This window comes from Aphis gossypii, chromosome X (assembly GCF_020184175.1).
Source record: "Aphis gossypii isolate Hap1 chromosome X, ASM2018417v2, whole genome shotgun sequence".
NCBI classification, from domain to species: domain Eukaryota; kingdom Metazoa; phylum Arthropoda; class Insecta; order Hemiptera; family Aphididae; genus Aphis; species Aphis gossypii.
Genome location: NC_065533.1, coordinates 31,785,874 through 31,801,745, shown reverse-complemented (window position 1 = coordinate 31,801,745; position 15,872 = coordinate 31,785,874). Strand labels below are relative to the sequence as shown.

Here is a 15,872-nt window from a genome sequence, read left to right as displayed (position 1 = left end):
TGAATTACAAGCAAACCTTCACTCAGGTATTTTCAATATTATTTTAAATTCATTTTGTAAATTTTTTATATTGTATTTTCTTTTCATCTAAATAAACATTATGTAAGAAAAAAAAAATTATTATAAAAGGGCGTTGGCCGCATAATCATAATAAACATCGAACAGATGACATTAGAAACAAAACAAATACTACGACCAGTGACAACGATAACACTAATGATAAATTAATTGACGTAATAATATAATATAGATACCTAACGAGTAATAGTTGGGGACGAAGAAGAAAAGAAAGATACAGACGAGTCACCGCCGTGTTGTTATGCATATCACATAATAATGATAACGATGCGCCGCGGCAACAATTTTACTATTTTTTAGATACTATTCCAGTTATTTCTTTAATAGATTTGAAAGATATAATGATGGATCCAGAAAATACCCCGTAAAGAATATTAATAATTAGAAATTAAAAAAATAAAATTGATAAAATAGTTAAAGACGATTGCTGGAATTTGGATGATATATTTTTGTAACATGATTATACAGATTTCACTGTATTTGCATTATTATTGATATTAATAAAATATTATAAAAAATCTACATTAATAAAATAGTTAGGTACATAGCAAAGCGATTAAAATCAAGAACAAAATGTCAAACATGTTTTGAAGTTATCAAAAATATGAATTCCGCAGTAGGCCCTGAAGCTGATTTGGTTCAAATGAAAAGTCAAGGATTTTTAACATATCTAGACTGCAATTCATACAAGATTTAAAAAATATTAGAAATATGTTTTTCCAAGCAAGTGAACTCTAATGATGTTTTTTAAGATACATACAACGATTTGTTTTAAAATAATGCAGGTATTCATATTCCACGTAAGACACACAAAACTGACATACTCACCAACATATTTTTGTACTACCTATATAATAATGCGAATGACACAATATAAATTAATTATATTAAACCGAAAAAAAAGAATGTCATTGAACTCATCATACTTAACTATATAAATAGTTTCAAAGTACGATTCAAATAGAACTACTTGGGTATGGTAGTATGGTACAATGAATTGTATTAAAAAATATCATATGAATAAGAGTCATGATTTCAAAAAAAATAGTTTACTTTTATTTTTATAAATTAAAATTAGTTGACGTCTTAAAATTATTCATAGGTAAATAATCTTATTTACTAAATGTTTGGCCTGTCGAGAAATAATAATTATCAGATGAATTCCATATAGGTACATAACATATTAATTAAATATATAATTTTTGAAAATAAATAAGTTTAAAATAATATAAATATATATTAAGTATAAATATCATCATTATTATTATTATAAATAAGGAGATAACCCATAGATATTAAAGCCAAAGTAAGTGCGTGTTCTCTCCTGATGAGTACGTTTTTTAACTTGTTCTAGATCTTGATGCTCTGTAAAATAAACAAATAATAATAATTATATTAGGTTTACAATTATTAAAAAATAAAAACAAAAATAACTTAATGTTAGAAATTAAATTTAAAAAAAGTATGCTTTCAAACATAATTATCACACATACTAGTTATGTTATTATAAACGTCAAACATGGAATCACATATTTTTATCCCAACAAAAACACTTCGTCGAACTCCGTGTAAAAAATTACTAAATAAAAAAAAACTAGTCATCTATAATACTTAAACATTATAAAGATGTGATATCAAGAATAAATGCTAAGTAAATTAAATTTTAAATTAATTGATTCTATCTCAATCATTTATTTACTTGGCTAGAATTTCTTTTTTAGGTTTAAGTCTCCTGTTTCTGTTAATGCTGACATCTAAACATTTTATTGTGGTGTTGGAATCTGTTCCAAACAATGGAATACTAAGCAATGTGTCACTTTCTTCTAATGATCCACATTCTCTATTATTTAGCGATCGTAAAGCTAAACTCCATAATTTAGAAGACAAAGACTTAGTATTATTTATCAAATCAAATGATTGCGCAGTGTAAGATTTTTCAGGTTTTGTCTGATATTTGGTTATATAGGAACTTAGAGCGCATGATTTTTCCCCAATTAATTGAATATCCATATTACCTTTCCATGCTAAAAGAATAGCAGGATTATAATCATTTATGTATGTTTCACTTTTATTTCGTGGTATATCCAGTCTTGTTAAGTATTCGAATACTTGTATTTAAATATTAGTATTTAAATACTTTTCAAATACTTTCGACCCTTGTATTTTTAAATACTTAAAAAATATTTTTTTTTTGTATTTTTATTCGAGAATACTAAATACTTTTATTCTTGTGTTCAACTAGAAATTCCAATTACCAAGTTTTCGTAATATACTATTTTAGATTTTATTTCTTAAATATTATTCTACAATAATAATAGTTTTGACTTATGAGAATTTACAAATAAGGTTTCCCCAAAACACAAGCAGAATGTAACAGAATGACTGAAACCCCCGTCACTCCTCTTTACCAGAGCATACGGGACACACACCACTGGTTATATTAGTTTTTATCTTGAATCTATTATTAGTTTTAATTTCAAGTTGTAATAACAATAGTCAATAATATAATATTGTAAATTGTAATACAAGTATAAATATAAAATTAGTATTACTTATTATATTATTATAAGAGCTGATAATAAACTATTATAGGCTTTTCTCATCGATCGTAATATTTAATTTACCAATACTATTTTGTCATAATGACATATTGTATGCAACTTTCAAGCAGAAAACAACTAGGTAGCGTCCTGCGTTAATTTTTGTTATTAAGACATTAAGTAATAAGTAGTATTATTATTTAACATATTATTATCATGAGTGAAATGGAGGAAAATTGTAATTTGGATGATCCATGTCCACAAGTGAATATTAGTTTGCCATGGCCTGTTTACAATTCACATTTTAAAGTTAATAAAATACTTAACGATAATGACTATGATTTACACAAAACTTTTGAAGTTTCTTGTAGTCATTGCGTGACAAGAAAAACTTTAACTGCGGATTCAAGATCTATGTCCAATCTCCGTAAACACTAAATCAAAATTGTTTTCATTTTGTCTACATATTCATTTATCGAGATAACCAAGTTTAAGTCTTATGCATATCGTATGTCAATGAAAACTATATTTACCAATAGCTGTGACTTCAGCCGTTCCAATCGTGTTCTGTGCTTTACACGTGTATTTACCGATACGTTCATTATCAATTTTCAGAAAAGTCAATGCCGAATAAGCAAACTGGTGTGCAGTAGTGTTTTCCATGATTCTAAACATTAAGAATAATCTACATTATAACAATACAAACATTTTTATATGGCAAATGGTTTAGTATACTTATAATCGTGGTTATCGTTGGGGAGTACAACTCCATTATACAGCCATTCGATTTTCGGAGTAGGATAAGCTTCTACGAGGCATTGGACATCCAAGTTTCGTTTCAAAGGTTCTCTATGACTATACATAATTTTCGAAACCGTTATGACTGGTGAAAAAGTTACACGAAAGTCAATAATACGTCGGACACCTCCGCCAATACCATTCACTATATTGCAAAAATAAATTCCACGGTCGTCTTTTGTTACGTTATAAAAACGTAAGACATTCCCTCTGAAAAACGAAATTTGTATTTATTTAAGTAAATAATTAATCGGTGTACAGAATTAAATTTTTTATTGGGGTGATTTTGCTCTGTTAATACCTATAAAAATTTCCTCCAGTAGTTAAAATTCCATTATTTTCTCGGGTCCAGGTAACTCTTGGTTCGGGAAATCCGTCAGCATAACATTCTAACCTCGAGAATTGACCTTCCATCGCGTTCACCAAAGTCGGAGACGAAGCATCTGAAATGACCGGTGGCCGATTCACATCTAACTCGACATCTGCAGATGTGTTTGCGTCGCTGTTGGCATCATCACACATCACAACACAGCGATATATAGCTATATCAGTCTTTTGTATATTCTGAATCTGAAAATTAACACATTTCCAAGTTGATTTAAAAAAAGATTAATTATGGCAATACAGATTGGTGAAAATGGTTTTTATCAAATTGTATTTCAACAACATAGGTACCTTCAATATATGATTATTGGTTCCGTTTTCAACGTGAATTCTTAGTGAAAATTTTGAATTTCTGACCATAAGTTTATTACTAATTGACAGTACAGTGGTCTTAGTAGGATCATCTTTTTCAAATTTAAACCATGCAATGGGAAAAAAGTTGACATTCATAACTGAACATGTAATTTCTATATTTCCACCAAAATCCCTTACAGCTGTCTGAGTACTCTGAGCATATGCTAAAATTAAAATTAAAATTTAACAATATATAATTTGATTTTTAACTTAACAGTTAATAGGTAGGCAATATACTTTAATTACCTAAGCTATATCATATTTTATTTTTATAATTATGTTATAGTGTTTTATAATGTTGTCACATTTAATGATGAAAATCAAAGGGGTTATGACATATACAATCAAGTGTTAGTAAATTGCTTAGCATTTCATGAGTAAATATAATATTTTTTATTTTGTAATTTGTAACGTATAGTAGTTCGTTAGTAAATTGACATAACATAAAGCTAGTCTACAATGAATAGTAATATTTACTACATTGCGTTTCACCCCAAAGACGTACACGAATATCATTTATTATATATATATATATTTAAAAAAAATTATCGTACAGTTATCTAATATCTAGGTAGCAATATTAATGGTTAAACTATAACTAAACGATTTGAATTATTGTAGACCTATTATGTATCGAAAAAAACTAAAAAAGGTTAAACCTAACCTATTGAGAATCACTGAAATCATAGCTAAAAAAGTGTTGATAAAAATTTATATATTATAACGTCAAACTTGGGAATTTTCCTTTAGGTCAATTGAAAGCAGAACAGAATGAAACTCTAAATAGGAAGTCGTTAAATAGTCATAAGGTAAAAAACGATTGATTCTAATTAGTTAACCAAGATATAGTTATTGAAATGGAATTTAAACATTAAAAATACGTCTTCGTCTACACCGGACCCATTAACAATCGAACAAACGCATTCCGGCAGAAGCATTAGCTACTGTACTTGTCTATTACAATTTCGGAAGATAGGATATATTAAACCTTGAAAATACACAAAACTAATATATAACTATATCCGCGAGAAATGACTCCAGACCTCCTGTGGAACATAAAATATCGTAAGTGCAAGTCGATCGTCGACGACTGTCATTGTTACGATAGATGATAGTCTCGAAAAGAAAGTCAATCTAAAATTTGACTAGGTATATAATATACAAAACGCATTATCGAACGGACGGTAATATATTCGTAGAGACATTGCTGAGATAAATATAGGTATTGGAAAATTACGAAACACCCAAAAATCAGAGATGCAAAGTACTAATTACCTTCTTAAGTTGTACGGTTAACGCGAGTTAAGCAATGAGTAAATAGGTAATAACAATTAAAAATAGCTTTCATCGTGGAATCAACCATACCATATCATAAACAGACGGTAATGATTCACGATAAATATCTAACTATATACACGTCAGGAAAGTCGTCTTGCAGTTTTATCGAAATTGCTCGACCGGACCAAACGCGACAGCTAGTCATTAATTAATAGCGCTCGACAAAAAGGAAATAATGCAAGAATCTCAAGGTGACATTTCTATACAGTAAATCACAAAAGTGTATGGTTTTTAAATAATATTATTTTTAAGGTAGCGAAAAGCAAATTTTTTAATAAAATAATTCAATACAATTAAATATTTACATCAAAAGCCAAGGCTGGGCATTAACGAGTTAATAAGTTAAAAGTTAAGTTAATTTTAACTTATTAACTTAACTTACTAGTTCGCTATTTTAATTAACTTAACTTTAACTTAACTCATTTATATCTACGTTAACTTAAAATCAACTTCTACTTTTTTAATATTACCAATTAAGTTAATTTTGGATTTTTGTTTTATCTAGAATATACTTTAGTCTATAACGATTCGTCGATTTAAAATTCATAGAATATTATAAAATATTGTTGGAAAAAAAAAAGATATTTTCGTAATTATTTCTATAAATAGCACGGAGGGCTAGTAATGCCTAGTATACTAATAAAATATTAAAATAATAAATCATAATATAAAGATAACATTGTAACAATGTGACATTTAAGTATTTAACCGCCCGTATGACCATATTATATAAGATATGTCAATAGCTACGAGCTCACGAAGTCACATTTAAATATTTAATAATACCAGATTATTATTATTGTTATTATTACTTAATATTTATTTATATCTTATTCTATAATTTTTATGATTATCGATTATCATTTTGTTACAAAAATACCTACCTAGTACCAACTATAAATAGTGGTGTATTAGATATTTGTACAATTGTATATTCATAATTCATAAAATAGTTTTCATTCCTTACTGGCTCGCTCAGTCGTTGTGACGCTACTGCAGTTTCTGCGATCTTCAACCGTCAATAAAAAAAATTATTTATTACGAATTTGTTACTATTGTCTATTGGACATAGCCGTCATGGACAATAATTATCCAAGTAAGTAATATTTTAATTAAATCCAAGTAATTGTATTCATGTTATAACAGTATTGTAGAAATAAACACGTACCTATAGAATTTAGATGATATTGTTATCATAAATGTATTACTAAACTACTGCCGAATACCAATTTTTGGCGATCGGTCATTATTGTGGACATCATATTAACCTAATTATATATTTTTAAAAAAAAGGAACTCTAGTGTATATTTGTAGCCGTTGTAGGGGTCCAAAACATGCTCATAGGGTAGTTCACTATAATGGATTTGTTAAGTATAAATGCAATAGTACTTAGTAGGTAGGTATCATTGTATACAATAACAGATTTGAACTAAAACAATTTATAAGCCTGGGATAATTTATAATATTACATTTATATATTGATAGTAATTAATTTTTTTTTATTGATGATGTAATTGTGAATTGTGATCAGTTTTATAAAAAACTAAAACGATTATTTATAGATTATCGTTCAACACCAATGTTTTGTGATTGCATTGCGTTTTAACAAGAGAAACTTTATCAAACCAATTAATTTTTAATGTATACAAAACCGCATTATTAACTGTACACAATATGTTTTTCTAATTATTGTAACTTGACATTTTTTTTAAAAATTTTTAAAACATAATTTTCTCAGTTTTTGGTGAAAATCCAGATCACCAAGAATTAAACAGCTCTAATAATGATATACCAAAATGGCCAAACATGACTACTTATTTTGAACAACTAAAATCAAATGATTTAAATGCAAACAAAAACAATCTGATCTTTAAATGTATTTTGTGTGGTCCAAAAGAAAAACACATTTCTACTTCTAAATTATCAAATTCAAATCTTAGAACACATATCAAAGTAAGTATCTGTATTTGTAATTTATAAATGGATTGTATTTTAAGTTAACGAGCCTAATTTCTTAAAGACCAAGGTATAAACCATAATACAAATAGTTACCTTTGTTTTATTACTTTTATTAGATAATTTTAAAATTGTTACAAAAAATAAATGTTCATACATTGTGCTCTAAGTTCTAGAACCTTTAATGGGTTTTAGATAATTTTTTAAAATGTTATAGAACAATATTATTATAGTTTAATGCTAATATTTTTTAAATAGTTTATATTGTTTATTGTTGTTTACTATTAAAATAAAAACAAATTTAGTGTACTCTTGTGCAAAATATTATATTTATACCTTTTTCAGATTAAGCATCCAAATGATTTAATGGAATTTAACAATTGTATGAAAAAGAGACCAATAGATTCTTCAACAATACCTTATAAGCAACTTAAATTAAGTGAGGTTGGTAAAGTTCAAACAAAGAAAAAATTAGATCAAGTTGAGTTTGATAAGGCTAATTTAAAACTTATAATTGATACTGTATCACCATTTTCATTTATTGAGCATCCTGCATTTGTCAAATATTGTGAAGTTACATCAAATAAAGTTCCTGCATCACGTAGAAATTTAATGCGTGATGTTGAGAATTTATATAATAAAATGATAAATGAAATGATCAGTGAATTAGATACAATCAAATATGTATGTATTACAGCAGACTGCTGGAGCATATTCCACAGGTAAATATTTTGGGCATTTTGATTCAATTAAGTTTTTCTATTTCATGTAATATTAAGTCTTAATCTTTTTTTATTTTAGATCATACATAGGATTTACTATCCATTGGATTAATCCACAAACTCTGGAAAGATGTTCGAAAGGACTTGCTTGTAGGCGTATGGTAGGAAGACACACATACGATAACATTGCTGAATCAATAGACAAAGTACTCAACGAATTTAAAATCCAAAATAAAACAACATTAATAGTCACTGACAATGCAGCAAATTTTGTAAAAAGTTTTAGGTAATTATCCTTTTTTATTAATAATTACCTATGGATTAAACTTAATTTTGAGCTCAACAAAAAATTTAACAATCGTTAATTCATACTTAAGTTTATAAATCATTTAAAAATATTGCATATTTTTATTTATGCTAGTGTACCTAACTCATTTATAGGTATTTAAATTGTTAGAAATAATTGTTTACCTATAGTATTTAATTAATTTTTCAATAATAAATACTATGCTATGTGTACAATAATACTTATATAGTTCTATCTTCTATATATTTACAATAAGTATTTAAAAATAATATTTAAGTGTTTTTTCTTTTTAATATTTTAGTATTTATATTTCTATAAGATAGTTTTTCTTATAATTTAAAATAATAGTAAGCATATAAATTATATAATTTATAATTGTACTTATATCATTAAATCTTAAATGTATAATTTGCCAACATAGAATTTAAATACATTTGTATAATTAGATTTATAAAGTTATTAAAGTTTAATAATTTGTAGGTCATTTACACTTTATAATTTATATTTGAACAATAAACAATTATTATTATAGAAATTCAGCAACTTTTTATCGAATACTAAATATAGTTATATTAATTATACTTATAACTTATAAATTAAAACATTACTTTTTTTTTAGTAAATTTAAGAAAAACAAAATATTTTTATTTTCTAGAGTATACAGTAATGACAATGATTCTGATGTAAATGAATGCACTGATACGAATATAACTGAGGAAAATGAAGTCTCTATTGAAATCACAAATACTCTAGATGGTGAACCATCTAATGTTGATAATCTCTTAAGTATATCATTACCCCCTCACCAAAGGTGTGCAGCACATACTATGAATTTAATTGCTTCAGTTGACATTAAAGATGCTGAAAAAGACCTTGCATATAGGACTATCTCTCAAAAAGTATTTAAAAAGTGCCAATCAATTTTTAACAAACAAAATCAATCTACTTTAAGTGCAGATATTATAAAAAATCATCTTGGTCGATATCTAATCACACCTAATGCCACAAGGTATCTATTATCTAATTATTTTAAATAATATTATGCATTAAAAAATAAAAAAATTATTTATTATAAAAGTCTTATATCTTATGTTTAGATGGAATTCATATTATGATGCTATCAAATGCATTGTTGAAAATATTGATAAAATGGAAAATGTGTGTAATGATTTACAACTGCCTACCATTTCAGGACCTCGGGAAGTCTCATTTTTACTAGAATACTGCAATGTAAATTTTATATATAAGTATGCATATTTATTGTTTATTATAAATTATAATAATTGTCTTATATTTTAGGTCATGAAACCTATATCTAGAGCATTAGATATACTTCAGGGTGATAAAAATGTATCTTTAGGATATTTGCTCCCTACTATAAATGCAGTACATAAATCCTTAAACGATATGAAAAATATAGTTTTCTGTAGACCATTAGTTATTGCACTTAAAAGAGGATTAAATAAAAGGTAATATTTCTGATTTAATTAATGAATTATTTAAATAGCTAGAATTTTAATTTGTAGAATATTACTTAACCTATTATATTGTTTATAATAAAAAATATAATTTGTATTTTGGCCAATTGGTTTTTAAAAAGTCAACTTTTAAATTAGTTATTTAATATCTAAATAAAAATATGTACAGCTAAATTAAATATAAAACTAAAATATTGAAAATGTTAAACAACTTGTTAAACATAATAAAAAACAGATGAAACGCACAGAGATTATTAATATTATAATTATTATTTTAATTTTGTTTTACATTTAATTAAACTCAAATAATGTCATGAATATATTTTTTTTATTAGATTCGCAAGATATATGGAGTCAAAGACATGCCAAGTGGCTTCCTGTATGGTACCAAAATTTAAACTTAATTGGGCTGTAGAAGATGATCGAAACAACATAAAAAATACACTTATGGAAACCATACTTGATAACGCATTGACAAATTCCCAAGAGAATCTTCAATTAACACCTAACCCCACATCTATAGAACACCATAATTGTGACATTGAGGATGATTTCTTTAATTTTGAGGAAAATAATGTTTCAGATTCAAACAATGATTTTAAACTTCTTGTTGAAAATTATTTGTCTAATAAAAACATTAAATCTCCTTTAGATTTACCAAATCCTCTTAAAGACGTATATATAAAATACAATACTGCTGTCCCTTCATCTGCACACGTTGAGCGGCTCTTTAGTGCTGGAGGACAGTTGTTCAACAAAAGAAGAGGTTCAATGGCAGATCAAAATTTTGAAATGACTCTGTTATTGAAATTTAATAAATACTTTGAATAGACCAGCAGCAAATTACAAATCTTACATATAAACAAATATATTATATATTATATTATATTTATATACAAATATAATATTTGTAATATTTAAAAAATAAAAGTTATTAGTAAAAAATATAGTTACTAGTTTTTTTTTATACCTCATCTTTAAATGTTTGAGTTATTTATTTTTGAATTGTAAAGGTTAAACAATAAAGTAAGCACATTTAAACTAAAATGTAAATCAACCCAGACTCCAAGATGAAATAATAATAATAATAATATTAAATATTAAATAAAATGATACAGCCCTACAACAGTTTTTAAATTATATACATTATATTAATATATGCATATATTATATTCATAGGTATATTACCTACTATACAAGTAATTTTCACTTATTTTAAAACCTTTTTCAATGAATTTTTTTTTTTATTATTAACTTAACTTATTAATTGAAGTTAATTTAGCAAAAATGTGTTAACTTAACTTTAAATTTAATTGATATATTAAAAAAATAAATTAACTTAACTTTTAATTTAATTGAACAAAAAATTTTTAACTTAACTTAACTGAGTTAAAAAAAATCATTAACTTGCCCAGCCTTGTCAAAAGCTATTTAAATTATACTTATTAAAGCAAATAAACATGTGGTACGTTTTTCAATGATTAATATAATTTACATTTATTTGAATTAGAGTTACTCACTGGGGTAGATGCTGATAGCTATGAAGAAAAATCCGTAAACGACCTTCATAGTTGCGATGGGTGAACGGACGTTAAGCAATGACCACGGACTTAGATATAATAACCTGGTTAACATATTACGAGACGGCCCGATGTTTCAGAGAGTCTTGAGCAGGGGGGATGGAAACAGCAACTATGTATCGAGCGCTATCTAGGTATATTACTTATCAAATAAACTGTGTAGGAGTATCATGTTATTGGTCTTAATATTCGTTATTTTTATCTGCTTATTTTCTTAGCGATAATTACACGTCTTGCCTATTAACCTATTAATTTCATAGTAGCTACCAATAAAAATCAACTCAATTTTCTGTACATTTTTTTCATATTCATAATTTATTACAAATTAACAGTAACATTCAGCTAGAGCTAAGTTTTACTACCCGTAGTATTCAAATGATAACATCGGAGATTTAGAGTGAGATGTTATCGCTGTTAATTGTTATGTATATTTAGTCATAGTGTACTGGTAATTGGTATAGTGACTATATATTTGACCAATTACTTTTTTAATTTAAAATTAAAAAAGTCGGCAAGTGGGTACCGCTCTGCTGTACATTAGGGGTGGGGTGGACCTCGGACTAGGGTAGGTTAAATTTGAATGCAATGATAAATATCATTGTATACGAAAAACAATTCTGAACGGAGATGATTTGTCAGTCTAGAATATTTAACGTTAGATATAAATATAAACAATTTTATGAATTTTGAACTACAAAATAATATGCAAATATTCATGATTTTGACGAGTTTTTGTCAACATTTGAACTTCAAATGCTAATGAAAAAAATTGTGCCTATGTATTCTTATAATTTTTTTATCGCTATAAGAATAACTTATGAGGAATTTTGTATTAATTTTTCAAATATTTTGACTCCGCCAAAAAAATTTTATCGACACTTCAAAAAAAAATTTTTAGGAAAATTGAAAATTTCATTTGTCTATACTTAAATAGGTCAAAAAAAGTCAAAATATTTTGAAAATCAAATCAAGTAAAGAAAATAACAATCTTAATAACTGGTAAAATTTTTAAGTATTTACGACTTATACTATTTGAATAACAACAAATATCAAATATCGTTTGAGGCTAAACCGTTTTTTAACACGGTTTTGTAAAAATTTAAATTTTTTCATAAAATTTTTTTGTCTGAATCCGGTAGGGTTTTTTTTACAGATATTTGAAGAAAGATTTATGGAGAACCTTGTACAAAATTTTCAAAACTTAGTTATAAAAGAAAAAATTTTACGATTTTCCAACCACAAAATTACTTGCAAATTTTCGCAATTTTGACATATTTCGTATAAATTTGAATTTTAAGCACTTATAAAAAAAAATTGTGACTAACGATTTCGGATTTTTTTTTATCACTTTAAGAACAACTTATAAGAAACCTTGTATTAAATTTTCAAAATTTTCTAGTCAGCCAAAAAATGTTTATCGTTATTTAAATTACGTTATTTTAATTTAACTGTGTATGGAGAAAGCTAATATAAACATTTGGTGAAAATTTCAAGTATTTACATCGATTAGTTTTTGAGTTAAAGCAAAATAAAAAATTCCCGTTTTTCCGTCATTTTTTTTTTGTTTTTCTCGATTTTTTTGAAAACTTTTGGAAAATGTTTACTTTTTACCTCTATAATGCACCAAGGATATTCACTTTTCTATCAGAAACCACCCCCGAAGTTGGAAATTGAAGCATTATTTCGACTAGTTATGCTGTACAGAGACACAAAAAAAAAAAAAAACAAAAAAACATGCATCATTGTAAAATCAATACATTCATCACTCCGTTCAGAATCTAAAACTGATAAATGATAGGTGATCGTCATTAAAAGAAACCGGTTATAAATTAAGTACTAGTTATCAGAATTGATAATATGCACATTATTTTCCTGCAAAAATGAAAATGTGAAAAGTACATATACGATTAAGAATAGAATGTTTTCAACGTTTTATACATGCTACATAATTTTTTAACTTTTGAGTGTTTTGATCTATGTATGAAATTATATTTAATGAAATTTAATTGACAAATTTTATCATCAAAATGAAGAGTTGTGTCTTTATGTGTCATAAAGTAATATAGAGTCGACGTTCCCTATCAAGACTGTATAAAAGAGTTGAAGCGCAAATTACCTCCCAGAAGTATGATCACTTTTAATCACATAACCTGATAACCTATTGTACAGAGGTATATGTGCAGTAGGATAGCTATAATATACATTATATTGTATTATACATTTAAACCATAGCGTATAATAATTATTGATAGATATTAAATAATAACTAATAAGTACCTTTAAAACTTATTATTAGATATAATATAGTACCTACCTATAGTTTTTTAATTTTAATTTTTCACAAATGCAATTGCAATTTGTGTATACACAAATTAACTCATTTATGTTTTTATGTTACTTATATAGTTAATAGGTATTAACTTCCTAAAACTTCTCAGTACCTACTTAGCACGTATAGCTATATGATTTTTAAATTTTATTTACTCAAATTAAGTATACATAATATATATTTATTTATTAACACATATATTGTATTATTTCAATGATATCGATAATGTTCAATGTACCTGCGTCAGAAATTCGTAATGACTACCATCGATTACCGACAGCACAAACTTAGTTACTTGTTGTCCGTCATCGAATAATAAAAGCATCATATAATTACATTTTTATTATTCTTTATTTTACACACCACACAGCCCCGGCCGTCTATGCTACGAGCCTACTAGGTACCATTTTATGTGACTTTATTTATTTTTATATGTACATTAAAGTTTACTACATTATTATATAATAATATAATGTAGGTAAAAATAATAATTGTCCGGATTATACAAAAGCGCAATTTTATTTACTCATCTATATTTTTAGCGATCATTGTTCGATCCACGTATATATGCGTACGTACATAAACATTATACATATTAATATTTAATATTCTTCTATTACAAAATATTATGTAGGTACAGATAACTACTGGCAGGTATTAAAAATTTGGCAGTACAATGTTAAACGGACCATTTGAAATCGTTATAGAAAGATGTGAAGGCAGATGCTGGGAACGAAGAACACCAAGACGTATCTTTGAATATAGACAGTCCCTTTTATATGATATACAATATACATAATACATATAGGTATGTACCTACAGTATTAACCTGTGTAGTCTCTATTATTCTCAGAGTGGAGAGTGAAACGAACAAAAAAACAGCAACCTCTAACATTATTCTGCAAAAATTCTTACAAAGCGTGGGTTAAGACGTTCTCTCTATATACATTATACATATATTTATATATTGCCTTCATAGTTCACATGTTTCCTGAACGATTTCAAATAGCCGGTTTAACATTGTAACGCCAAATAATTTATACCTGGCAATAGTAATCTGTACACAATATACTATAATATAAGAATATTAAATATCGATGTATATATTTACGTGCACACATAGAGAGAGAAATAATGGGAGAACTTAGCAGTAAAACGTACCGTATATTATTCATTCCAAATAGCACGGAATAAGTCATTATATATTTGATAATATAATGTGTAAGTAAGACATAAACCTATAAAAAACCTGTGCTTATTTATTTTAAAATTTAATTTATTCTTACTATAATATTACTTATTGCTTAATAAATTTATTTGAGGTATAAAAAAATTATATAACCTTATTGTATAATATAAAAACAATTTATTTTTTTATTTTTCTGATGAAACACTGAATATCCATTGATCTTACACACTTATAAGATATAACTTATTACTGTTATACCATTAGTTTTAAAATTGAATTCTTCTGTAATATATTATTACTTGATACATGTTAAGTTTATGTGATATAAGAATATTAAATATTAATATATATATATATATATATATATATACGAATGTACGTAAACACTAGGTGGTCAGCGTTACTGCGTTAGCATCTGCCTTCGCAGTTCGCAGAGATTGCATTTCCGATCTCCGTTTCCATAATGATTTCATATTAAATCTTTGTTCGCCCAAATTGTTAATGCCTTGCAACACCTAGGTATATAAATGTATAATTAAAATACATTATATAATATTTATAAATATATTGTAAACTTAATAAAAATGTATGAATATTTTCAATATTTTGTAAATCTTCTAACTTTGATTCATGAACGCTATGTACTGCTCTACACCAGGGGTTTCCAAAGTCAAAACTATGGCTCACAGGCCGTGCTCGGCCCGTAAACAACTCTTATCCGACACTCCAAACGCCAATGACAAATGTATTTAAACATAATACATTAATATATATATCACAAATCGCCATTGTCCGCACCTTTATACATCTATATATAT

The 15,872-nt window shown here is 26.3% G+C and overlaps 2 protein-coding genes across 2 annotated transcripts; one reads left to right on the top strand and one right to left on the bottom strand.

The window, feature by feature from the left end:
- Positions 1–1,213: 1,213 nt before the first annotated feature.
- On the bottom strand, positions 1,214–11,553 carry LOC114124605 (lachesin-like). Its single transcript, XM_050206441.1, has 6 exons — positions 11,477–11,553; positions 4,092–4,318; positions 3,718–3,986; positions 3,354–3,626; positions 3,152–3,285; positions 1,214–1,443 (listed from the first exon to the last, which is right to left on the bottom strand). Exons 1-6 carry the CDS (start codon positions 11,523–11,525, stop codon positions 1,346–1,348), a joined length of 1,050 nt encoding a protein of 349 aa, XP_050062398.1. The 5' UTR covers positions 11,526–11,553; the 3' UTR covers positions 1,214–1,345.
- LOC114124610 (uncharacterized) lies at positions 9,568–10,787 on the top strand. The gene is made up of 3 exons (XM_050206442.1): positions 9,568–9,708; positions 9,778–9,947; positions 10,292–10,787. The coding sequence occupies exons 1-3, from the start codon at positions 9,568–9,570 to the stop codon at positions 10,785–10,787; spliced, it is 807 nt and encodes a 268-aa protein (XP_050062399.1).
- Positions 11,554–15,872: the final 4,319 nt, after the last annotated feature.

Coding starts and splice junctions, on each gene's coding strand:
- LOC114124610 (XM_050206442.1), top strand. CDS start 9,568: ATGTTTAGATGGAATTCATATTATGATGCTATCAAATGCATTGTTGAA. Junction 9,709..9,777: donor TTTTACTAGAATACTGCAAT/GTAAATTTTATA, acceptor CTTATATTTTAG/GTCATGAAACCTATATCTAG. Junction 9,948..10,291: donor AAAAGAGGATTAAATAAAAG/GTAATATTTCTG, acceptor TTTTTTTATTAG/ATTCGCAAGATATATGGAGT.
- LOC114124605 (XM_050206441.1), bottom strand. CDS start 11,525: ATGAAGGTCGTTTACGGATTTTTCTTCATAGCTATCAGCATCTACCCC. Junction 4,319..11,476: donor AGCTATCAGCATCTACCCCA/GTGAGTAACTCT, acceptor TTTTAATTTTAG/CATATGCTCAGAGTACTCAG. Junction 3,627..3,717: donor ACTGGAGGAAATTTTTATAG/GTATTAACAGAG, acceptor TTCGTTTTTCAG/AGGGAATGTCTTACGTTTTT.